The 23,275-nt window shown below is 59.6% G+C and overlaps 1 protein-coding gene across 1 annotated transcript in view; it reads right to left on the reverse strand.

Moving 5' to 3' along the window:
- Myh9 (myosin heavy chain 9) overlaps nucleotides 1–23,275 on the reverse strand; it is an 80,878-nt gene that overhangs the window by 16,259 nt on the left and 41,344 nt on the right. The window contains exons 4-20 of the mRNA XM_047547962.1: nucleotides 19,064–19,091; nucleotides 18,158–18,251; nucleotides 14,344–14,436; nucleotides 13,793–13,856; nucleotides 13,262–13,360; nucleotides 12,760–12,903; nucleotides 11,864–11,959; nucleotides 10,787–10,905; nucleotides 9,277–9,429; nucleotides 8,179–8,352; nucleotides 6,676–6,849; nucleotides 4,940–5,054; nucleotides 2,875–3,068; nucleotides 2,457–2,578; nucleotides 1,547–1,616; nucleotides 1,068–1,228; nucleotides 244–352 (exon numbers count right to left, since the gene is read on the reverse strand). Coding sequence (XP_047403918.1) covers nucleotides 244–352; nucleotides 1,068–1,228; nucleotides 1,547–1,616; nucleotides 2,457–2,578; nucleotides 2,875–3,068; nucleotides 4,940–5,054; nucleotides 6,676–6,849; nucleotides 8,179–8,352; nucleotides 9,277–9,429; nucleotides 10,787–10,905; nucleotides 11,864–11,959; nucleotides 12,760–12,903; nucleotides 13,262–13,360; nucleotides 13,793–13,856; nucleotides 14,344–14,436; nucleotides 18,158–18,251; nucleotides 19,064–19,091 — 2,009 coding nt within the window. The remainder of the gene's footprint in view (nucleotides 1–243; nucleotides 353–1,067; nucleotides 1,229–1,546; nucleotides 1,617–2,456; nucleotides 2,579–2,874; nucleotides 3,069–4,939; nucleotides 5,055–6,675; nucleotides 6,850–8,178; nucleotides 8,353–9,276; nucleotides 9,430–10,786; nucleotides 10,906–11,863; nucleotides 11,960–12,759; nucleotides 12,904–13,261; nucleotides 13,361–13,792; nucleotides 13,857–14,343; nucleotides 14,437–18,157; nucleotides 18,252–19,063; nucleotides 19,092–23,275) is intronic.

A 23,275-nucleotide genomic window follows, 5' to 3' on the forward strand; every position in this document is an offset into this window, starting at 1 on the left:
TGGGGGATGGCGCATCCTGGGCCCGTACGCCTGGGGAGCTGCTCTCAGCCAGCACGGACATGGTCATCCACGCCAGATGCCACGGGTCACACCCGCCCGGCCCCTCAGGACAGGACCCTCTAGACTCCCGCTGCCAGGAAAAGGGAGCTGAGGGTAAGGCTCACTGCTGGGGACAGTGACCGCCACAGAGGCAGCCCAAGGCCTGCCCGTCCCTGGCGAGCTCAGGAGCCCTGCAGCACGCACCTTGGTGAAGAGCCTCCACCACTGCCAGTTGCGCAGCTTAAGGTAGGCGGCACAGTTCCTCTGCAGGACCTTCATGGCTGTCAGCTGCTGCTGCCGCTTGGCAAAAGCCCTGTGGGGCAAGGGACGCGGTCAGTGCCGTGGGGTGGGAACAGCAGAAACAACCTGGGTCCTGACCCACCAGACCCCAGCACTCCTCCAAGGGGATCCCGGGTGAGTCCACGGGAACCGGCCACAGACCCACTCCGCCTGGAGCCTAACCAGGACCCTGACCACAAAGCCCAGCGTGCCCGGGGGCTTTGACATCAGCTGCCTGCATGTCTGAGCGTTGGTGGGGGAGAATGTTTTGCAAAGGTGGGTGTCAGGTGTTGGCTGGAAGGCTCTGGATCAACAGGACACCATTATCCCAACACCATAAACTCACGCTCCACCTCCCAGGGCTGAGCTCACAATGGGATCCAGGTCCCAGGAGCCTGGGGACCAGCGTGCAGCAGGGGAGCCCAGCCTCCCTCAGGAACAGCTCTGGACTCAGGAGACCTCCTCCCAGAGAGCAAAGGGCTCCTTGGGGACATCAGCTCCTCACAGAGCACTGGGCAGGCGAATCCAAGCACAGGGTCACCCTCGTCCCACTGGTACCCCCAAACCTCCATTGGAAACACCTATTTCTAATCCTTGGAATCTAGGGGACAAAGAGGGCAGGAAGAGCCTGTGGGCCTTCACTGGACAGGCTCTGGCTGCCCTCAAGCATGGCTGGCCAAGCGTCCCCAGAGCCCCCAGCATAGGAGGACACAGCAGGGCCTGATGTGGGGCAGGACGAAAGCACTCACTTTCTGGCCAGGTAACCCCTGCAGCAGGCCTGGAAGCCTATGATGACGTCAGTGATCTTCAAGTCCCTCTCCTCCTCCAGGTGGGCCAGCACGCCGGCCCGGAAGAACACTTTGCTCTGGCCAATGCGGTACAGATTGCTGTCGAGCTCCAAGGCTTTGATCTGGATGGGAGGAAAGCAGACTGTGGACTCAGGGACATGCTGGGCTTTAAGAGTGGAGCAGACAGGAGCGAGAAAGCAGATGTGCCCCATGTGGAATGGACTCCACTTGCCCTGGTACCAAAGACCAGCCCCAATCACCCAAAGTCTGAGAGGGCTGCCCCTCAGGGCACGCAGCAGAAGCACAACCAGAATGGACGATCCAAGGTGGCATCAACTGAGGGAAGGGCCCTTGTCTAACAGGCCCGGGCATCAGCACGTGGGTGGCCAGGGCCCAGCCGCCAGAGGCCTGTGCTCTAGAGGGGCAACAGCTGGACTCACCATGAGCACACACGCCTGCTTCCCGTCCATGAAGCCCTTGGGGATGGAGTTTGGCGTCAGGATCTCGTACCTGAGGGAGGAAGGAGAAGCCTGGTGATCCCACCCCTCGCTTCCATTCTGCAAAGCCTGGAATCTCTTGGGAGCCTAGGGTCACCCACAGCGGAGCAGACACACGATTCCGCAGTCTCCTAAGTAGGAAGGCATCTGGCAAATCCCACCCCACTCTTCTCCTTGGCTGAGGGGCACAGGAAGGCTCGGTGCTTTCTGGACGGTGACTGGAACCTCACACTGCACCGTTCAATCTCCAGGGGGCGCTCTAGCTTGCCCTGGCTCATTGTCACTGGCCAGCATCTGTCTGGGACCCGGGGATGGCCAAGCTTATGCTCGCCTCTTCCCTGGGATGCTGCAAGACTGCCCAAGAAACACAGGGCCACGTGGAGGCAGCCGTTGACCCTGAACAACCGTCAGGCAGAAAGGACGGCGCTGCCAACACCGCACGCCCAGCAATGAGCCACCGAGTTTTACGACTTCTGTTTCCCTAAGTTCTTCTGTGCCCAGGTGTCTGGCTGACGCTCTTTTTTTTGTGGTGCTGGGAATCAAAACCCGTGGCCTTGTGCTTACAAGGCAAGCACTTTACCAACTGAGCCATCTCCCCAGCCCTGGCTGACACTCTTAAAATTTCTTTCAGTGTCCCTAATGCAGCAGGCAGCGCCAGGCCCTTGCCATCACTAGCAGTGAGGCCAACAAGATGACTTTCATTTCCGTTATAAAGCAGAGACCTCCCTTCACACATCAAAGGTAGAACAGGAAAGAAGGTGTGGACAGCCCTCGGATCTTGGCCCCTGTGGCTGTGGCTCCCAGGAAGATCCCCGCTGGGAGCCCCAGGCCACAAGGGGATTGGGCCGCTCACCTCTGCCGGAACTCCTGGAAGACCACCCTGTTGGGGAAGCCCTGGCGGCAGATGCGGATGCCCTCCAGCACGCCGTTGCAGCGCAGCTGGTCCAGCACGAGGTGGGGGTCCAGCTTGCCGGCCTGGAGAAGACAGCCACGTGGACTCGATTCTGTACCCGGCAGCCGACAGAGTGAGGGCCCGAGGGAGCAGCTGCAGCTCATGGGTTCCGAGAGCCAAGTGCAAAGGCCCAGCCCGGAGGCCCAGCGAGCCAAGGAGCCAGCAGGAGAGCAGGCTGCGGATGGAGCCCCTCCCAGGCCCAGGGCCCATTAGCAGAGGGACACCACCGTGGGCTCTCGCGCGCTGCTGCAGGAGACAGACAAGGGCACGGCGGCCCACCTCCCTCCCTGCCCGTCCCACCCGCGCTCTGCAGCCGCACCTTCTTCTCGTGATTGGGGATGATGCAGCGGACAAAGTTGGGGTTGGTATTCCTCAGCGTGGCCATGAGCTTGGCCAGCTGCTCCTTGTAGAGCTGCCCGACCGTGCGGAACATGCCCTTCCGTGTCTTGAAGGCCCCGGGCAGCGCCGTCTCAGACATGCCGGCCACCTGGTCCAGGCCAATGATGCGGTCCACTGCAGAGACCAAGGGAGCATGTGAGCGTCCAGCCATCCCAGCTGGGGGAAGCAGGGCAGGAGAGACGGACAGATGCAGGGACAGAAAAAGGGGCTGTATGGAACTGCAGCACCTGAGCCCAGCGCTGGAGGGCCGAGAACAGCCCGTGCGGGGCCGATGTGCCCTGAGCAGGCGGCGGAGGGGAGCGGAGTCGCCGGGCAGTCTCTGAGGGAGCAGTGCGCCCGCCGGGCAGCCAGCGGCTTCACCTCCCCACCCAGCCTGCTCTGCAAGCTCCTACTCCCCAGAGACAAGGCCAAGGCGACCATGTGTTCTGAAACAATTCCACCAGGCCGGCTCCTGATGAGGAGGTAATAAGCCTCGGCTGAGAGCAGCCTGCAGTCCTAAAGGCCCGGGCGGAAAAAAACAAAACAGGTCGGAACCTTGAGTTCACACGGACCTTTACCTAAGGTGAACCGACCTAGCTGACCCTTACCTAAGAGCCAGGAGGGCGCTCCAGAGTGACTGCCCTCCGGCAGGGCTCTGGTGACTCTGCGGTCACGCTAGCAGAGCCCTCTAAAGCAAGGGCTGAGAGCGGCACTGGGTGGTGTCAAACAGCCCAGAGAACACTGGCCCCCAACGTTCGGAGGCCTCCCCACCCACCGACCCCAAAGGAAGAAGCCCTTAGGGGAGCAGCTCGAGCCCGCTTCCTCCAAGGTGAGAACCAAAGGCCTCCAACCAAAGGGAAGTCATGTGAGGTCACCTTCAGGCAAGAGCTCGCGGGAGCCCGAGTCTTCCGCTGCTGGAGGTAATGTCCCAGGACAACGCCCATTTCCTATTCCTCTGTGGTCAGATCCACTGTTTTTTTGAAGACAGTGAAGAGCATGCAGCCAGCAGCAAGGCTGGAAGCTGTGAGCCACAGGGACACCTCTGCGCCCACCGCAGGACCCACTGACTGGCTACCAAAGGCTTCCGGCTTCCCAGGGGTGGGTGGCTTGTGAGAGCCATCGGGAGGTACAGAGGAAGGTGGATGTGGCCCTTTTACATGTGACTTGTGCCCGGCCCTGATGGCACAGATCCTTGCCAACTGGTGAACACACACACACGCCATTTTGGCTGTCAGGCAGACACTGGCAGCGTGCGGGGCACTTGGGCCTCATGCCGAGACACCTGCAGCTGCTCAAGCAGGAAGACGGCCCTTGAAGGCGGAGCTACAGGAGGATTAGAGTTTTCAAATGTTTCTTTCTACCTATAACGTGGCGTTCCTGCGTATCTCAACACTGCCCGTCATTTGGGTTTGTACTTAGGCCTGTGGGGGCGGCTGGGGGCGGGCACAGCCAGGCAGGAGGAGCCAAGCAGGCACGGAGAACACAAAAGCGCGTGCACAGCTCTGGGCACAGCGGCACAAGAGACACCACACCAGGACGGCCAGTCACCTGGTTCTAGGTGGAGGATGGGAAAGCGGTGATAGAAATAGGCTCTCTGAGTGCGCTGCATCTCTGCAACAGAGAGGTTAAAGCAAGACCAGGCAAAGGAGAGGAGGAGCCCTCAGACACCACCGGAAGAGCAACCTCCAAGCAACCAGCCTAGAGGAGAAGGCGAGAGTGCGAGGGGCAGGGCCAGAGACCTGCGCAGCCAGGCTGAGCGGCCGAGGTGACCATGGCCTTCCCTGCAGGTGGAAGGCGCTGGCAAGTGCGGCCAGCAAGGTGGGGGCGGCCTCTGCCCTGAGAGCAAATGGCCTTGGTGCACACCCTGGGAGAACTCTCCCTTGGGAGCTACAGGACTCACACCACCTGGCTCGCGTCAGGGCCTTGTTTGGTGGCTGTGCCCACTGCAGAGGTGGGAAGATGGCAGCCACAGCCAGGAGGCAGGGTGAGGAGGACACAAGGCGTACCATCCTTCCACAGCTCGGAGACGAACTTGTCGGAGGACTGGTGGAGGAGCGTGGCGATGTTGTCGTTCAGGGGGTCCATGTTCTTCATGAGCCACTCATCGGCTTTGTAGTCCACCTGCAAGGTCAGGTCCCGGTCACAGGCTGCTCTGGGGACAAGAGCTCTTACACCCTCTCCCAGGACAAGGCAAGCTCATGTGGAAAAGTCAGAACTTGGGAAGACCCTCTGACTCGGTGCTTCTATTCCCAAAAGGAAATGGTAAGTGGCCAAGGCCACAAGAAACTGCCACACGTGCTCTGTGGTGCTGGAATAGCAGTGGACAGGAGAAACACCCCGAAAGCCACAGGGTGCTGGGAAGACGAAGCTGCAGCCACGTGGCAGAACACCGACCTCCCTCTTGAGGTAATGTGAACATACAGAAAAATCCTGGAAGGATGTATAACAAAATCTGAAATGTATTTCTTTCTAGTGGGATAAGACAAGCGAGTTTTGCTTTGTCTTTTTTGGAATGTTCATGCTCAACACACTGCTGTGGGCTTGCCTTTTTGGAAATTTGCTAATAACACAAGTAATACAATATCGCATTTTCATTGCAGAAGTTCCAGGGCGGCCAGAACAACAGTGACGAGGCAGCAAGCATCCTGGCCTCCCTCCTCCTAACCCTCACTGCAGCCAGAGGCTGGCACAGGTGTGCAGCAGTCCACACAGAGGCCCACACGGGCTGGCCTTGCCTTCCCTGGGTCAGGGCATGCCTGCTGGAGCCCTGGAGCCAGGTGCCTCAGCAGAGCTGATCTCACGGAGCAGGCCCCCTGATGGAGTAGAAGGTGCCACACTGCAGGACAGAGACCGTGAGCCCCTCACTGAGGAATCCCCCGGGCACTGTGTGGTGTTGGGGTTTTCATGGGCACTGGAGTTGCGTTGGCAGCCGTAGGGACCAGACAGGCTCTGCTGGAGAGGACGGGTGGTGAGGCCCGTCATGGCCCAGCCCTGCGCAAGCTCGCCTGCGACTGCTCAGAGACCTGAGGGCGGGCACAGAGCCTGCTGAGAAACCAGCCACAGCCTCCACTCAGACGGCTTCGGCTAGCCCAGTCTCAGCCCCGGGAACGAGAGGCCTGTGGGACGAACACCAGGCAAGTGCCGGGGACAGGTCCACCAGGCACCAGCTGTGCGGCCTGGCAATGCCAACAGCTCCTGCCACGGGGTGGCTCTGAAGTGGGGGCAAGTCCTGCCCCTTGCAACAGGACATGCTAGCAATGTCTGGAGACAGCCTCTGCCACAGCCAAGGAGGGTGGTACTGCCTGGCCTCAGGTGGGACAAGCCGGGGTGCTGCTACACCTTGCCCTATGTGCAGGACAGTCCCCATGATGAAGAATGATTCGAGCTGCACATCTGCCCATGGTGCTGAGGTTGAGGAGCAAGCTCACATCAGACATGGGACCAGGTGGCAGGTGGCCACCCCATTTTCCAGACGAAGAAACCAAGGCTCAGAGAAATCGAGCAGCTCAAGAGCGCAGAGCTCTAATAAGACTGCAGTTTACAGCCACATTGCCTCCACACCTGGAGGGCGGCCTAACAACTGCACAGCCGTCAGCCAGCACGTGGCAGCAGGGCAAGCTGTGAACGCCACCAACCACGCCATGGCGCGAGTCACAGGCAGACACAGTGCCGGCGCCACGCCCCAGCCCGGGGTGGCCCACTCACTCCCAGCGACCACCAACCTCCCTGGGGCTCGCCCTACCTTGCCGGCATAGTGGATGATGCAGAAGTCGGCCTTGTCCTTCAGCTGCTTGGGCTTCTGGAACTTGGGGTGGGTGCCCTGCTCCTGCACCACCTTCTCCACGAAGCTCCTGTCAGTGGCTTTGGGGAACCAGCACTCCTCATCCAGCAGGGCCAGGATGCCAGGGGGACCCGCCTGGAGGGGGCACAGAGCAGCACCCGTGAGCCACGCGTGAGAAGCACCCCACCACGATCGCGAGAAGCCAGTGCCTGTGAGGGGGATCCCCGGGATCACACAAGGCGGGTGACATGCTCCACGGGAACACAGCACGAGAGTGCTCCAGCTACGAGCTCCAGGCTGAACTCCTGGCAACAGACTCTGCAGCCGGTTCTCAGCTACTACGGCACACAAACGAGAGCTCCAGTTTGGAAAAAAACCAAACTTCTGGGGTCTCACTGTGGTTAAGAGACCCTGACCCAAGATCTCTCACGGCGGCGTGTGCACTGGCCACTTTGCTGCCTGTGACGAGAAGCAGGCCCACCGCCCTGGTGCCACAGTATGCAGGGTCTGCGCAGGTGGCTGCAGCTGGATTCAGGCCCCCTCGCTCTGAGTCTGCCCCCCAGACTGTCTGCAGAGTGTATGGAGAGGTGACAGGGTACCCAGCATGGTCCCCTGAGAAACAGGGCCTGAGACTTGTCAGCCTACTGGACACTGAAGCAGATTAGGAGATTGCAGATGGCTGGAAAAGACTGAGAGCCAGGTGGGTTCCTGATAACTAGAAAATCCAGCTGATGAAGAACGACATCAAACACCATCGTGTGTGATTAATAAAATGCTCTCGTTGTATAAAAACAAAACAAAACTAAAACCATGACCATCACCAAAGCAGCCTCGAGGCCGCACTGGCCCCACTGCCCCGCTCGGCAGGACTTCCAACACGAGCACTTGGCTTCTGCCCAACATGTCTCTGGGCAGCTCGGGCGTCCGTGGGAGGAACCTGAGTGTAGGAGTCTGACTGTTCCCGAGGTGATGCCAGAGCAGAAGCCGCTCGGGCCTCTTTACGGAGCACCCCAAGCTGGACCTCAAATGTCCTGAAGTCCACTGGCCAGAGTGAGAACGTGACTTGCTTGGAAGTTTGGAAAGGGGAAGAGCTTCTAGCCCCGGCCAGTCTCAAAGGCCAGCGCCATGCCACGACCACCCGGCTGTGTGAGTCCCGAGCCGGGGAGGCCTGCGGCGTCTGCGCAGCCAGCGAGAACGCTTGAGGACAGGGCTGCACTTCACAACCGCAGGACTGTTTCTTTAAGACAAGGAATGCCAGGTGGACCCCAGGGGTCTCCTGGAGCCGCAGGCGGGATGCTGGGCCCCAGCCTCACCAGCCCTGGCTTGCCCAGAGCCTCTTCTCTGAGGGGACCAGGCCTGCCAGGCACTGGATCTAAGCCCAGGCTTATCCTCCAGGTGGCACCACACCACGAGGAAGAGGCTCTGCCGCAGCCGGCGCAGGGCCAGGCGCAGAAGGGGCCTTACTGGCTTCTCGATGAGGTCGATGCAGGGCTGCAGGTCGAGGCCGAAGTCGATGAAGTTCCACTCGATGCCCTCGCGCTGGTACTCCTCCTGCTCCAGGATGAACATGGTGTGGTTGAACAGCTGCTGCAGCTTCTCGTTGGTGTAGTTGATGCACAGCTGCTCGAAGGAGTTCAGCTGCAGGGAGGAGAGGAGCGTCAGGCCACAGCCGCGAGGCCAGGGGAGCGCCTGCGCGGACCCACGCCACCTCCATGCGGCCCCCCGTGCCACCCGGCAGTCTGGTGAGGGCTTCTCAGAGTGATCTTGTGAAACACATAAGGTGGACCGCCAAGGGAAGGTGTCATGTTCAATGTAATTCCAGAAACCGTGATGTGGAAACGCACTGCACTCCCTAAGAACAGGAGTCAGCCGCAGGCGTCACTGCCAAGACGCTGACGTACAGGTGAGTGCAGTCTTAGCACCAGCTGGACTACCGTGTGGAAACATCCCGTTTCTACTGGTGACAGACCACAAGCACCATTAGTGCAACTGAGGTCTATATGACTTGGTTCAACTCACAGCAGTTTCAATGAGAGATTCGTGAAAAGCAAAGATGTGATTTGTTCCAAGTCTGAGTTCATGGGTCCCTTGAAACCCAGTGCAGATGCCAGGTTAGAGCCCCTGTTCTGCTGGGGATGCGGCTCAATGGTAGTGCTTGCCTAGCACACGCGAGGCCCTGGGTTCCGTCCCAGGGCCACAAGGAAGGAAGGAAAAAAAAAAAACTACATGGACAACAACAAACCACCCTCTGATCTGCAGGAACTGTCAGTTTCCCCTCCTTGAACTCAAAGCTGTCGTGAGCAGCGACAGCGTCTTATCCTGCAGCCTAATAAATACTGGTTGGAAGAATAAAGAAACAGGAAGCACCTGCCATGAAGCCCTCAGGACCATGACCTGAGGCCCTGTGCTCCCCAAAGCTTCTGCTGCCATGCGCATGCTCCTGTGTAGCTTCCAACATTCCCAACTGGTGTCCCCGCGCAAAGGAGGAGGTGGCAAATTCAGAGAGCTGGGACCAGGGGAAAGAGGATTCTGAACCCAAGAGGCAGCAAGGTGGGTGCTCACATCAAAGATCTCGAAGCCCGCGATGTCCAGGATCCCGATGAAGGAGGCGCCCTGCCTCTTGGTCTTGTCCAGAGCTTTGTTGATGCGCAGCACCAGCCAGCGGAACATCCGCTCATAGGTGGCCTTGGCCAAGGCCTCGATGGCGAAGTCAGCCTGGGGACAACACCCAGGGAATAGTGTCAGTTTTCAACCCCCGTGTGCCCTGTACACCCCAATAATTTCACTTTGGGGACCTTCCCGAGAAAACAGCCCTAAATATGGAAAAGGGGAAAAAGCTTCATGTGGATGTTCGCTGCGGTGTTATTTATACCACGAACAGTCGAAGCAACCCACGTGGGCAGCCACACAGGCTCAGCAGGTGAAGACAAAAGACCTTTCCAAATAAAATGGGGAGATGATAAAGTATTTACAGGAGTGATACGATGCCTGAGATCCGCTTCAGAACGGTACGCTGTTTTTTTAATGGCTAACAGGATGGGCAGTGAGGGAGGGAGGCAACTATTAAACTGCCTCTCTGATAGGCACAGGGGTCTTTCCATCACTCTACCTTGCTCTATATACCTTTGAAAAGCTCAATAATAAAAACCAGAGTGACAACTGAGTTATGAAAAAAAAAAAAAAAAAAGGCTAGCAGAACATAGCTGCCCACGATAGTCACCACGGGCAGGGCCACGCCAGGACTTCTCCTTTCCTCTCAACTTCATGCATTTCTCTTCTTTCCCTCCACTATTTTTTAAATCTTTATTATTTTTAAATTTGTGCATCATCGTGCTGATGGGACTCTAACATATTCAGACACGCTCACAGCACACAATGTAACTACAATTTGGCTAGTATCACTCCCCCACCCTTGACTGCATTTTCTAGTGTTCAGGTTTCTCCTAAAAGACCAGAGAGGTGGTGGCTGGCCGTGGTGATGCACGCTGTCCTTGCACACCATGTCCTCATCCTTCCTATGGAGGACCTGCAGATGCAGCCACAGGCTGTCAACACCCAGAGCGGGAGCCTTTGGGAAAAGGTTAATAGGTGCCATCTTCCAGGTATTGAGAGATGGGACTGGCACCTCAAGACCCCCGCGACCAGCCGTGACAAACCAGAAATCCCAACGGAGGAGAAGGAGGTCTGGCCTGGGAAGGACCTGGGCTCCCACGTCGGCAGGTCGGAAGGGGAAGACCCCTGCCCACCCCGGCACACAGAGGAGGGCAGCAGCGGGAGCAAGGCTACAGAAACACCCCAGCCTCGACTTCCACGGGGCTAGAACACGCCTCTGTCCCAAGGCCCAGGCAGTCTAAACGCCGCCTGGATGCAGAGGAACTCTGAGGTCCAGTGGTGGCTCCAGGCACGAGCCCATCCCTCTGTTTCTCCAGGGGGGATATGGCTCTGCTCTGCAGGGAGCCAAGGGACTCAAGTACAAGTGCCTCCCGTGGCCGATGGGCAGAACAGGCCTCCAGCAAGCTGCTGTGGGTCCAGCTCAGAGGCAGCGCGAGCTCCCCAGACACAGCAGGCATACCTGTTCTTTGGTCTGCGCCTTCTGGACATAGTCTCGGCCCACCTTGATGCGTGGGGTGAGGATACCTCTGGTGAAATCAGTCACGTTGATTCCCAGGAGGTGGGACACCTTCTGGGCAGCTAAAATTTTCAAAGAGAAGAAAGAGGGGAGAGGTAAGCAGACCTGAAATAATGAATCCCTCTCCTCAAGCTGCAAACAGAGAGGAAGAAATCTGTAGAGGTAACGGAGCAATCAACGGCAGGACAACTGAATCTGGGCCCTTCTTCAGCAGGGCACGGCGCAGGCCAGCACACATGGCATCCTTTACCCCCACGAGTCCCAAGGACAGGCGGTTCTACCTGGAGGTCCCGCACTGGAGTGTTAAAGTGGGTCCTGACCCAAAACAGGCCCACCCTAGTGCCAGAGGCACAGAGCTCATGGTCCTCCAGGAGTACCCTGTACAAGTCAAATGCCCCCCTGTGAAACTCTTTAGAGTGCTGGGCATGGGGGCTCGTGCCCATCATCCCAGCTGCTGGGGATTGCAAGGCAGGAGGATTGCAAGTTCAAGGCCAGCCTGGGCAGCTCAGAGAGACCCTGACTCACACTAGAGTGAGCTGGGGATTCAGCTCAGTGGCAGAGTTCCATCTCCAGTACCACAGACGATTATTTGGTTTTTTGGAGACCCTAAGAAGAGCACGTGAAGACTGAAAAATTTCAGTGAGGCCACGTGCAGCACGCCACAGGAAGAGGTGAGGCCACGCCATGTACAACACACGTGAGGTCACAATCCAGACACTCGTGCTACTTGGCCCTACAGCAGAAGCTGCTGTATCAGTAACCAAGAGGAGAGGCCTGTATTCAGAGGGAACCCCTGATCCACACGATCAGTTTTTCTAGCTCATTCTGGTATTTATTCTGTGAGGAAAAAGCAGGCTCACGTTACGGGAATTTTATGTCTCTACAATACACGCAGGGATACACAACCTCCAACACAAAGCTGAAGAGAGGGTCTGGGGCTCCTGTAAGACGCCCTCTGCTGACCAACTCCCCAGCTGGGCGCCTGCCCCTGGCTTCTGGTGAGGGCTGCGGTGCGCTTACCTGTGTTGTCGGGCATGGATGCCTGGTCAGTGTTGCGCTCCTTCTTGAAGACGATGTTGCCGAGCTGCAGCACCCCTGAGATAACCCGCAGCAAGCCTGGGGGACAAAGGCAGGTCAGAAGCAGACATGGGCTGCAGGAAGCCTCCCGACTGGGTGGCCACTCCCCAGGGATCCTGAGCAACAGGCAAGCAGAACACCATGCTCCCAGGCCCCAGGTTCAGTATATGGCTCACAAGCTCCCTGCCAGTGTGGTCTCTGTCCCCAAGGCCCCTTACAGACCCAAGCTTGGGCAGCCCTATGCTCAGACAACAGCTGTCAGCACTCCCAATGTTTCCGAAGCTGAGGAAGGACATGCCTCCAGCCCTGAGCCCACTGCTCACTTTATAAAGTCTTATCGCAACACAACCTTGCCCATTCATTACATCTCATCTGTGGCTATGACAGTGAACCCTGTTCCACTCTCCCCCAATGCACACTGTACCCCCAAATCGGCTAGAAATTGGAGCACTTTCTCCCCAAACCCCATCTTTCCACAGACGACAGCCTCAAGCTGGTAGAGGACACAGGTCCCCTTTACTGTCTCTCGAGGGACCTGAAGACGCAGGCCATTCCACACTGCTATTCGTTCCGGCTCTGCCAACCCGAGCCCACCCCGCCTCTGCTGCACTCTGCCCAGGCAGCAAGGGCTGCAGCAGTGACGCAAACGCCTGTGGGGCCACCGGAACAAAGCCCTGAAGCTCCAACCCCACACGCTCAGGGCCCCCTCCGCAGGGCCTCCTCCAGCAGGGCCCCTGGGCATCGGAGCCAGCAGATCGCTCTCCCAGGCCTGTCCCCTGCCCTGAGGCCTGGAAGGCATGATGACCAGCCTTGCCCGCCCCCGGAGGGCCAGTCCCTACCCATTTGCTCGTCTTCTGGGATGCCCATGATCCTCATGGCCTCCATGGTCTCCTGGAACATGTCCTTGTCCTGCTGCCCAGGGATGGTGACATGCCCGTTGGACAGGAAGCGGTACTTGTTGTATGGCTCCAGTAGAAGGTCAGCTGTGAGGGGAGAGGGCAAGGGCAGGTCAGCAAGGGTCTGAAGCCAAGGCTTCCGCCAGTGCTGGACCTCAGAGATCAGGAAATGGGGAGCAGATTCCGAGCCAGGATGCCCTGGAACTGCAGGGTGACAGCACTGCCAACTCGCCAGCGGGCCGTACCAGCACGGACGGGCAGAGACGGGTGGCAGGCCTTGGTGTGCCGCTGCGCCCGCGGCATGCCCCGCCCTCCAGTGCATGCTCAGAAGCGAGGCCGTCCTCAGGACAGCTGGGAGGGTGGAAGACATTCTTGCCTCTCCTCTCCACGGCGCCCCAGCGTGCACCTCCACAGCGCCCAGCGGCCCCACCAGGACGAAACTCACTCTTGAGGTGCTCGCCAGCCCCAGACAGCAGGTAGTAGAAGATGTGGAAGGTTCGTTCTTCCTTGGCTTGGCGGATGGCCCGAGATTTCTCCAGAAGATCTTTGCAGAGTTGAGGAGCAACACAGGTCGGGGGAGGCTGGCTACCTCGGTGCCGCACCAAAGCCAGTCCGATAGAGCGGCCTGTTCCCTTGGGAGCCTGCTCTACTTAAAGGGTCCCTCTGACAAGTGATTGGAGAGCAGAATACCCCAGGAGCAAAGGCCACGACACTGGTGCAGGGGAGACACAAGGCAGCGGCAACCCAGTTGGGGGTCACGTTGGAGGATTTCAATGGTTCCCTCCAGATCCATATAGAGCCTTGTCTGGCCAGTAAGCTCCTGACTCTGTGCTGGGCTTTCATAAGCTCATCCTGCTCCTTCCCAACTCCACAGAGGGGGCGTCGAGGGGAAGTGTCGAAATAAGGGCCAGCTTCTCTGTGGTGACAGCTAGTTCCCCAAGACCCGTTTCCTACTTCCATTAGACCACAAGGATACAGGTCTCGATGTTGGCACCCACGATGTAGCCATTGACATCAAAGTTGATGCGAATGAATTTGCCCTGAGGAAAGACCAAGAGATCAGAGGCTCTGCCCTAGCCAGGGGGCTAGGAGCCCCGCTCCCGCATCCAGTAGGTCCGGGCAGAAGAGAGACAGCCAAGAGGCTCCCACGTGCCCGGCCAACGTGGCACACAGAACTGGAAACACCACGCTGCCCGAAGCCCGAATTGAGGACTGGCCAGCTCCTCTGAGGGTGGCAGGGAGGCTGTTACTGGGGTGCCCCCTCTGTGCCATCTGGCCTCGGGAGCCACAGGCGACTCCCGGCTCCCTAGCTGCTCTCCCCGCCTTTAGTGGAGGAGGCCGAAGCGACTACTCACGGCCTCTCGATAGAGGCGGATGGCAGGTCCGTGCTGAGGGACCTCCCTGCAGCCCCGGGGACCAGCAGCTCCAGGTTTGACCCTCCCGTGCTCCTGAGGCGTGCTCCCAGGGGAAGGCCAGCGCCACAGCTCTGAGCGGAAGCTCTGGCCCCGAGTGCGGCCTGCTACTCACGAATCGTGAGGAGTTGTCGTTCTTCACGGTCTTGGCGTTCCCGAAGGCCTCCAGGATGGGGTTGGCCTGCAGCAGCTGCCGCTCCAGCTCCCCCTGCGAAGGACAGGGCTTGGTGGAGGCCGAGCAGGCGGGTGCAGACCTTCCTGCCCGCCGACCCCACAGCAGGGCCAGGTCTGCAGCCCACGTGCCAGGATGGGGCTTCCAACGGCTCTGGCAACCGCCGCGCGACCTTCGCCAGGCTCCTCCACTGCCCAGGGGCCTGTGGAAATCTTGACACGTCTGCACGTCCACAAAGCATGTGAGCAGCAGCCCTAGGGGCTCCAGAGGCTCCAGGACCCGGCCACAGAGGCATGTGCTTAAAGCAGCGTGTGGACTAGGAAGGGACACGGTGGCACTGTCCTTCCCCGAGCAGAGACGGCCTGTGGACACTGCCGCCTGCCCCTCTGTTGTTAATCTCCAGGTTTTTCCTATTCATAGGGTGAAAGGCATGAGCTCATTTAATCTCCATCCTCAGTGATACTTCACTGTCCCTACCGGACCCTGCCCTGCCACCTCCACACCTACTCCTGCCACAGCAGGTATCTGAATGTGGGCTCAGCAAGGGCCACCCCGGGTCTGTGCTGCTCACCAGGGTGGGCCCTGCTGCTGGGCGGCAGACAAAAGGCACCTCGTGCCTTCTTGCCCCTGCATCCTCGCAGTACGGGGGGCGGGAGGCGGGAGGGAGGAGCTCTGTCTCACAGAAGGGGAAGCCAAGCTTGAGGGGGAAGAATGAGCTGCCCAAGGCAGCAGCTACCATCCAGCAAAGCAGGCAGGCAGCTCAAGTCTCCCTACCTTACCCGCCAGCCACCATGACAACCTCCACCTGCCCTAGTCCCACGTGGGGGCTCCAACCCACCAACTCAGATCAACTCTGGAAACAGACAGACATCCTGTACCGAAGACGCGGGAATGACCAAGACACTCATTCCCCGCAACAGCCGGAGCCCTCTCAGGAAGAACCCATTCAGGCCTAGGCGGTGGGAAGGCACAGGCACGGGCGAGGTGGGGGAGGCAGGTTCTGGGATCCGCTGCAGCCTAGGATCGATGAGGGACGCGCGCAGCAGGGCTCCCGAGAGGCAGGGCCCCCAGCCTTGCGGCACGCCAGCGAAGCTCCCTGCAGGCACTGAGGGTGCCTGGGGTCTGCCACAGCCAGCGGCAGCCCAGGAACAGCAGAGCCGCCTCCTCCACGGCCGTCCTTGTCAGGGCTGCTCCCGGGCTGGGGAAGCCTTCACTTGAGGGCCACACGGGTAAGGGGTGCCCTGCCCCTAGGAGGGCCAGGAGGGCCAGCAGGGCCAGGCTGAGGGGCCGGAGGCTGCCTCACAGCATGCTCCATGTGGTAACTGGACACTGGCTCCACCCAGCCTCAGGCGGGCCTGGAAGGGGCCCCTGGGAAGTCGGCTGAGGCAGCCCTCAGAGCCAGATCTGGGTGGGAGCTGCTTCCCACCCACGGAAATGTTCCTGTCAAAGCACAGGCCAGGCTGCCAGGCTGGCGGAGCCGCTCCCATTTCCGCAGACAGACGGGAGTGTGGCCCCCCAGTCCACGCCCGCCTGCTAGAGGCGAAGCTGAGGCCCGTTCGGAACCACACGAGTGCTGTGGAAATGGGACCGGGGGCAACTGGGAGCAGAGCCTGGATGTGCAGCAGAGCTCCCTGCTGAAGACAGGGACGGCCGAGCAGGGTTTCTCTTTATCAGACTCGGCTCGCTCAGCGAAGTCGACAGCACGAAATGATGAGACGGTGCACGTTCCTAAGTCTGGGCTGACCCATCCGGCTTCTGAAAGGCTCTGCCAGTGGGGTTGCTGCTGGCGGGCTCCAACTACTGCATTAAAAGACGGCAGCCAGGGCAGGGGTCCCAGGCCACCGTGCGCTGTACGGGAGAATACCCCACAGACCCTCCACCTGAGCTCAGCTGTGCCAAATTGCTGCTCTGGCCGAAGTTTCACATTGTGTCTGGTGGTTTGGGAATGGTCAACTGGGTCACTGCAAGTGAGGGAGAGGAAGGGCTCTGTCCCAGAGATCCAGGACACACCCCTGAATACTAGACCAGCCAACCAAGCTCAAGAGTCTCCAGTGTTTCATACCCAGCTGCAGGTGGGAAATCACAGCGCAGAAACCAGCCAACTAGCCAAGGGCCTTCAACACTCAGGGCCGGAGCAGTGAGTGGACACCAGGGGCAACCTGTGTGCAGCCACACCAGCCAGACGCAGAGCCAGGGACGGGGTGCCCTCCACACACCAGATTTTGACAACTCTGCTCCCACCAGCCCCTCTGGTCCCCGCAACAGGTCGGGGTGCTCGGGGCCACCTTTCTAGCTACAGCCGGAGATCCAGACGTAAGGCACGTGGGTCTCCTTTATTGCTCTCTGGTTGTGGTCTTATCTCCCGTCCTCCAGGGCAGGGACCCCAGTGTCACCCTGCCGAGAACTAGTCACATACCAAGCATTCAATAAATAGCGGGGAAATGAATTTTACTGCAAATTCAGAGAAGGAAAACCACAGCTAGAGAACTCCTAACCTCACAGCTCTGGTTTTAAAATAGGCCTCCTAAAAAGAATGGAAAATGGTGGTGGAGGAGGGAAGAGAGAGACTTTATTAGTTTCTAAATATAACTCCTGACGCCCCATGGAAAAAGACTCAGGAAGTCTTGGGAAGCCTGGCACATGAAAAGTCACTCCTGGCCCAACTCCAGAAGGCTGCGCACGAGGCCATTCTGTGGGACGCCGGGTCCCATGCAGACACGCACCTCCATGTAGGTGGGACTACGGTACAGCACAGCAGGGCCCCCACCACGGTGGCAGGAGACACTGCGGGCACTCGCACGGCAGTTAGGTGTGCCTGAGTGTGAGAGTGCCCGCGCTCGTGCTGAGGACTGACCGCCCGGGAAGCTCCACGTGGGCCTTGTGGCACTGCTTCAGCAGTGAGGTGGCAGGTGAGGGGCTGGCCTGCACACCCAGTCCAGGTCACTGAGCGCGAGGGCCACGGGACAGCACACACCCACTCCACAGGGCAAGGCTGCCCGCTGCACGGGACACGACAGGTGTCATGCGTTGTGTGGAAATCTGGGCAGCACCAGAGTCTGAGGACAGCTAGGTGAGGAGGCTGAACCCGATCTGCAGGGCTGTCCCTTCAGAGTGCACGAGAGGCCGCTGTGCGTCACACCCAGCCCCTCCTGCAAGACAGTGAGCTGAGCCTACGAGAAGAGTTCTAGCTGCAGAAAGTGACAACGGTGAGGAGTGAGAAGCTGCTTAGGAAAACCACGGAAAAGGGCACACGATGGCGGCACACGCATTCCGGTGCAGACGTGCAGTTCGTGCAGCTCACCTACCAGGACGCCGCTGGGGTCACCAAGTCCACCAAGAGGGAGAGGGAGAGAAGCGGGAGTGAGACCACCTTCCAGTTACCCTCCTTCAGGGGCTGCCCACCCAGAGGCATCTCAACCGCAGGAAGAGAACGGGGACGCAAGGCAGGCCTGCCTGAGGTCCTCAGAGCCTCCGTCGACTTGAGAAGCCAGCCTCGAGCGTCTCTGCAGCATTAGCTGCCAAGCCCAGAGGGCCGCTAAGCAGACCCTGGTTTCCGCAGCAACTCGGAAGGTCGGGAGGCTGAGGGCAGGACGGGCTGGCACCACCAGGCCACTCCCGGGACCGTGCTGTGCTGCCACCTCCGAAGGCGGGGTGGGCCTCTGCTTCACTCCCCACAGCATCCTCGCCGGGAGCCGCCATCATCAAGTCCTCCATCCTCCCTCCCACGGCCCCGAAGGGAGGGCGGCCCGGCACTCACCTGGTCCTTCTTGCTCTTGTGTGAGGAGGCCACGTGGGCCAGGTACTGGATGACTTTCTTGGTGTTCTCTGTCTTGCCTGCTCCGGACTCTCCCCTGCAAGAGAGTCAAGCAAGTCCTCGGGTGAGACCAGGACCCCTCCCTGGCCTGTCCCTCTGCAGCACGCTATCTACCATTCTGCCCTGTGCTGGGAGTCCACAGGGAGCCACGCTACTGGCAGAGAAGGGGACAGCCCACGAGATGCGAACTTCTGCAGTTCTCACTCAGACCATTTCCCACGGCCTTCCAGAAGCTGGTCAAAAGTTAGCTCATGTCCGCTGCCTGCCCTGTCACTTGGCAGCCTTTGCAGCCAAATGCTTTAGGAATCAGTGTGCAGCAGCTGTTGACTTCGGGGTCAAAGGCACTAACACATGTTCCTTTGAAACTTCATTTGAAGGCGTGTCCTGACCATTAACTCCCTTGGCCACGGGGTTTCTTTATCTCTTTGTTAAGTTCAGAGGTTACCAGCGTCAACCGCAGTCTAGGTAAAGAAAGCCTGTTCAGAGCTGGAGGGAACGCACTCTGCTGGAAGGCTCAGGAGGGCGGTCGGTCCCCACTGGACTTGGTGGAGAAGACTCTCGGTTCTGCTCCACCACGAACGCCCCCGACCCGCCCTCCAGTGCACCTGCTCCTGTGAAGCCTGTGGAAGCAGGCAGGAGACACATGACCCTAACTCCCGTCCCTGGGCAGCGAAGGGAGCCTAAATCAGGAACAGGACTCATCACCTGGCTCCAAGCAGGGTGAGAATATTCCTTCCTCAAGAATAAGGTTGGGTTCCATCGAGAGGGAGAGAAAACAAATGAGAAAAGACAGGACAGAGCAGACAAGGTGGGAGACAGGCCCCAGCACCCGGACACAGAAACACTTACGTGCACAAAATGGACTGATCTTCGCGGTCTGAAACAAAGGAGACACCTGGTTACACTGGTTAAGAGTCAGGAGCCTCCCCTCTGGCCTGGGGAGAGCTGCCCATTTCCCAGTCAAGAAGCACAGACTTCAAAGCCACCCCTGCAGAGGACCCTCGCCACCGCCATGACAGGCCGACTGACCGTGGGCCTCATTGGACGAGGACGTTCACATGCGGCCGAGCCTCAGGAGCTCAGACTGCCGACCACCAACCCCACCCCAGGAACCAGGCCTGCTGCTCCTCCCACACTGGAGAGAGCAGATCTCTGGAAAGCTCCCAGAGGCTGCTTCGCCGAGCACAAGGTGCAGCCAGCACTTCTGTGTCTGCTGCTGTGCTGGGCCGGCAGACATGGGCCTGTGGCAGGAAGGAATGCGGCTGAGCGGGAGGGCAGGAGGGCTTTGCCGTGGTCAACCCTGGCATGGGGAGCAGCCGCACAGGCTTCTCTGAGCTGGAGCATCCATGACACACACAGACACTAGTATGGTGTCCAGCACATGCAAAGTGTGCCGTGGTGTCACTTTTGAGGGAACTTGGAAAGAAGGGCTGCTTCTGACAAGCGTCCGTGACAGCTTGTTCTCAGGCCTGGTGTTGGGAACTTCTGGCAAAGATCCCCAGCCCGTGGGAACTGCTCAGCAAGGAAGGATATAAACATGCTCCTTCTGCCAGGGGGACAGCAGTGCCCACGCTTGAAGCCGAGCTTGATGGACAGGCTCGAGGACAACCTGGCTAGCCCAGGTCAGTGCTGGGTGTCAATCTTCAGCAGCAGCTAAATCACCAACTCATTTGTTCCCCATTTTCTCCCACACCGCAGCACTCCGCCACGCGGACGTCAGCGGCCTGAATCGGCAGGGCCACCTCCAGGTCTGCGCTGCAGGCAGCTGTGTGATCCTGGCTGTCCGTTTCCCTAACACAAAGCAGACGTGCTACCAACTCCCCTGCAGGATTTGTCCATGGAAGAAATGACATGTGGCCCTGCCGCGGCACCTGTCAAAGTGAGCTCCTCAAACAGCAGCCTCCTCACCTCCCACCATGAAGCTGCTGCGACAGGGTGGCCAGGGCAGCGTCAGGGCTGCAGGAGGAACAGCGGAGGAGCAGGGTGGCCACTGGCTTCTCAGTCAGAGGCAGGAAACAAGGGTGCGGATGGTTTGCACAGGACTCACCCCGGCTGCCACGGGGTTCAGGGCCCAGGGTTCCGCCACACGGGAGAACGGCTCCTGGCTAGGGAGGCCAAGTCAGCGCTGAGATGCAGCAGGCACTGACCACCCTCCCTGAGCGAGCTCTCCACAAGGCCCGGGCTGGGCACTCACTCTTGTCACAGCAAGAGGAACGGGCCTCACCCACACCACCGCAGCGGCCCCTGCAGCCCCCTCCCAGTCCCCTCAAGACACATCTACAGGATGAGGAGGCCGGGGAGCACGGTCACGCGCACACACACACACACACACACTGGACTCCAGTGGGAGCCCTGGGGGACGACCTGGGGTCACCTTCCTCCCCCCAGTCTTGTCTTTCCCATTAAACAGAGTCCGTCGAGGCCAGACACTGGAGTGTGGCCGAGCCTCGATTAGACAGGAGGGATGACAGAAGGGACCAAGGCGGGGGGAGCTCAGACCGGTTCTCACCCCTGTCTCCCTGACAGTGCCGTGACAGGCAAGGGCTGTCCGGGGCCTGCCCTCCCCGCTCAGCTCCCTGTGGCCTGCCCAGCCGCGGGCATGTTTAGTCACCGCTCCACAAGAATGCACCTGCGCGTGCTGACGAGCCGTGAGCGGCAGCCGCCCGACGCTACCATAAAAGGAAACATTCTCCATCCCTTCCAGAAGGAAGCGTTTTCCCAGAGCTCCCCAAGCCCAGTCCCGGGAATGGCTGGAATTCCTCTAAGCGTGTGAGGAGGAGTCAGAGTCCCCCCACGGGAAGGCCTGCACAGCAGGGTGCAAACACACGGGGATTCGTGTGCAGACTTGTCCCCAAGAGGCCTGGGCACACAGGTGCCCGTGTGCATGTGCTCAAGGCCACAGGTACGCGTCCACAGGTGCGCGTGGCACATCACATGGACACGTGCAGACATACGTGAACACACTCACAGCAGCTGTGTGATCTCCAGGTTCCCAAACCCCAGGGCTGGGTTCATCAACCCCCATGCAGCCCACCATCCCCACCTCCGCCCCACCGGGCCACCACCTCCCTTTCCTGAGTTCGGTTCCCAGTGTCCACACAGCCTGAACACACTGTAAAGGAACCTTGCTTTGCTTTGCCAGAAACCTCTCCTGGGTTCGGGCTTCCAGGAAGAACGCTACCAGTTTCTTCACCCTGGCCCAACCTGCAGCATCCCAAGTCCACCTGCCCGGGGTTAAGAGTGGCCCCTCACACCTGCCCAGGGCCTGCAACCTCTCGGTAGGCATCAGTCTGTCATCTCGGCTCATGTGGCCACAGGGTACCGTGCAAGGTACTATGGCAGGAGTGACCGCCCTGCTGTCTCCCACAGCAGCCTGGGGTTTGCTCCTGAGCCCAGAACACCTCTTCTGGTGGTGGCATGGCTAGAATTCTCAGCAGGCTCTTGGTTTCCCTCCCATGCATCCTGGCAGGGACCCTCCTTGGCACTCGTGCCATCAGCCTGGCCCCACGCTGTTATCTCAGTGGACGAGGACACTCCAGAGTCCAGGCCACTCTTTGTCCTGGCTTGGACTTACTTGGGCCTGTAGGGACCAAGGCTTATTTGAACATGCCCTTCCTGCCTCCACACGGAAGGAGGCCTGGTCCTGGGCAGTGCACGACAGCCACCAAGGACCACCCTATTCTGTTCTGGGACAGATGGCACCTGAGCCCATCTGTCTCTGCCCCATCTTGGAGGTGGGGGGCATAGAGACAGACTGTGAGCCTTCTGCTGCGGCGTCTTAAAGAGCAGCAACAGGCTTACCTCAAGTGAGACCTTCCCAACCCAAGGAGGGGACAATCACTTGAACCAGCAAATGCAGGCAGGCACCCCGACTGCTGTCCTCAACAAGTCAGAGCCCCCCAGCTCCCCAGAGCCATCCTGAACCACAGGAAAGGCCTGCGTGAGCTACACACTCAGTGACCAGGCCATTCCCTTCCCTGATTTTTCAGCCCCAAGGCTGACCAAGCCAATGCGATGAGGTCACCTGAGCTGATGTGGCTGCCCAGTGTGCACAGGTGCCTCCAGCCACTCAGAAGGCGGTCAGGTGGGAGGAGGGAGCCTGCCTGCAGGTACTCCACCGGGGCACGCAACCCAGGTACAGCGACGGGGCCTTATCCCTCACTTCCTCTGTGAGAGGAGCTCTGGCTGATTCTTGTCCATAAAAGGCCACGAGGCTCACACAGCTGTGACATCAGCCCAACAGGAAGTACAGGAGGAAGGGAGCAGGGCCTGGCTCACCAGCAGCCGCTGCCGGGGACTGACTCATGGCCAGGCTCGCGGGGACAGTGCCTGCAGTGGTTCCTGTGGAGGAAGTTTTACAAGGCTACAGTGGGACAGTCCTGCCCTGGGACCCACCTCTGGCTGCACGGGTTTTGGGGAACTGAGAAATGGAACAGCCCCCAAGACTCTAGAGTCCCTTTTCTGTGGACAGAATCTGGGTCAGAGGGTCAAATGCAAAGCACTAAACCAAATGTAGACCTGGGGGCTCTGCCCTGACACTCCGGCTGGGAGCCTCAGAGAGCGTAGATTCACTTGCCTCGACCTAGAGACCGGCTGCGAGGTCCCCCAAGCTCAAGAGTCTGTCGGAGCCGTCAGTCACAGAGTGGGCCAGGCACCCTGGTGCCGGGCTCCTGCTCCTCCCAGGCTCCCCTCCGCGAGAGCACCTGCTGCCGGTGCTCGTCCCCAGGGCTCCTGCAGTCCGCCAACAGGTAGGCAGGCCTTCCACGCTGGTCTGCTAGCTTCCCCACAGCCAGCCCGGTGCACAGCTGAGGGACAGGCACTTGGCAGCAGACAGGGTGGGAAACAGCAGAGGCCAGGCTGCCCATCGGCAGAGGCTGCAGGTCAGCGGGTGAGCGGAGTCCTGGCAGCCTGTCCGCCCAGCAGTCAAAGGCAACACGAAGCCCTGGACAGCGCGGGCACACTCTGCTGCACCTCCTGAGTCTCCAGGGCACACAGCTGGCCCAGAACCAGGGAGATGCTCACCTGGCAGCAATCCAAGTCAGGGGCAGTTGGAAGAGGCCC

The sequence above is a fragment of the Sciurus carolinensis genome, chromosome 4 (assembly GCF_902686445.1).
Source record: "Sciurus carolinensis chromosome 4, mSciCar1.2, whole genome shotgun sequence".
NCBI lineage: Eukaryota > Metazoa > Chordata > Mammalia > Rodentia > Sciuridae > Sciurus > Sciurus carolinensis.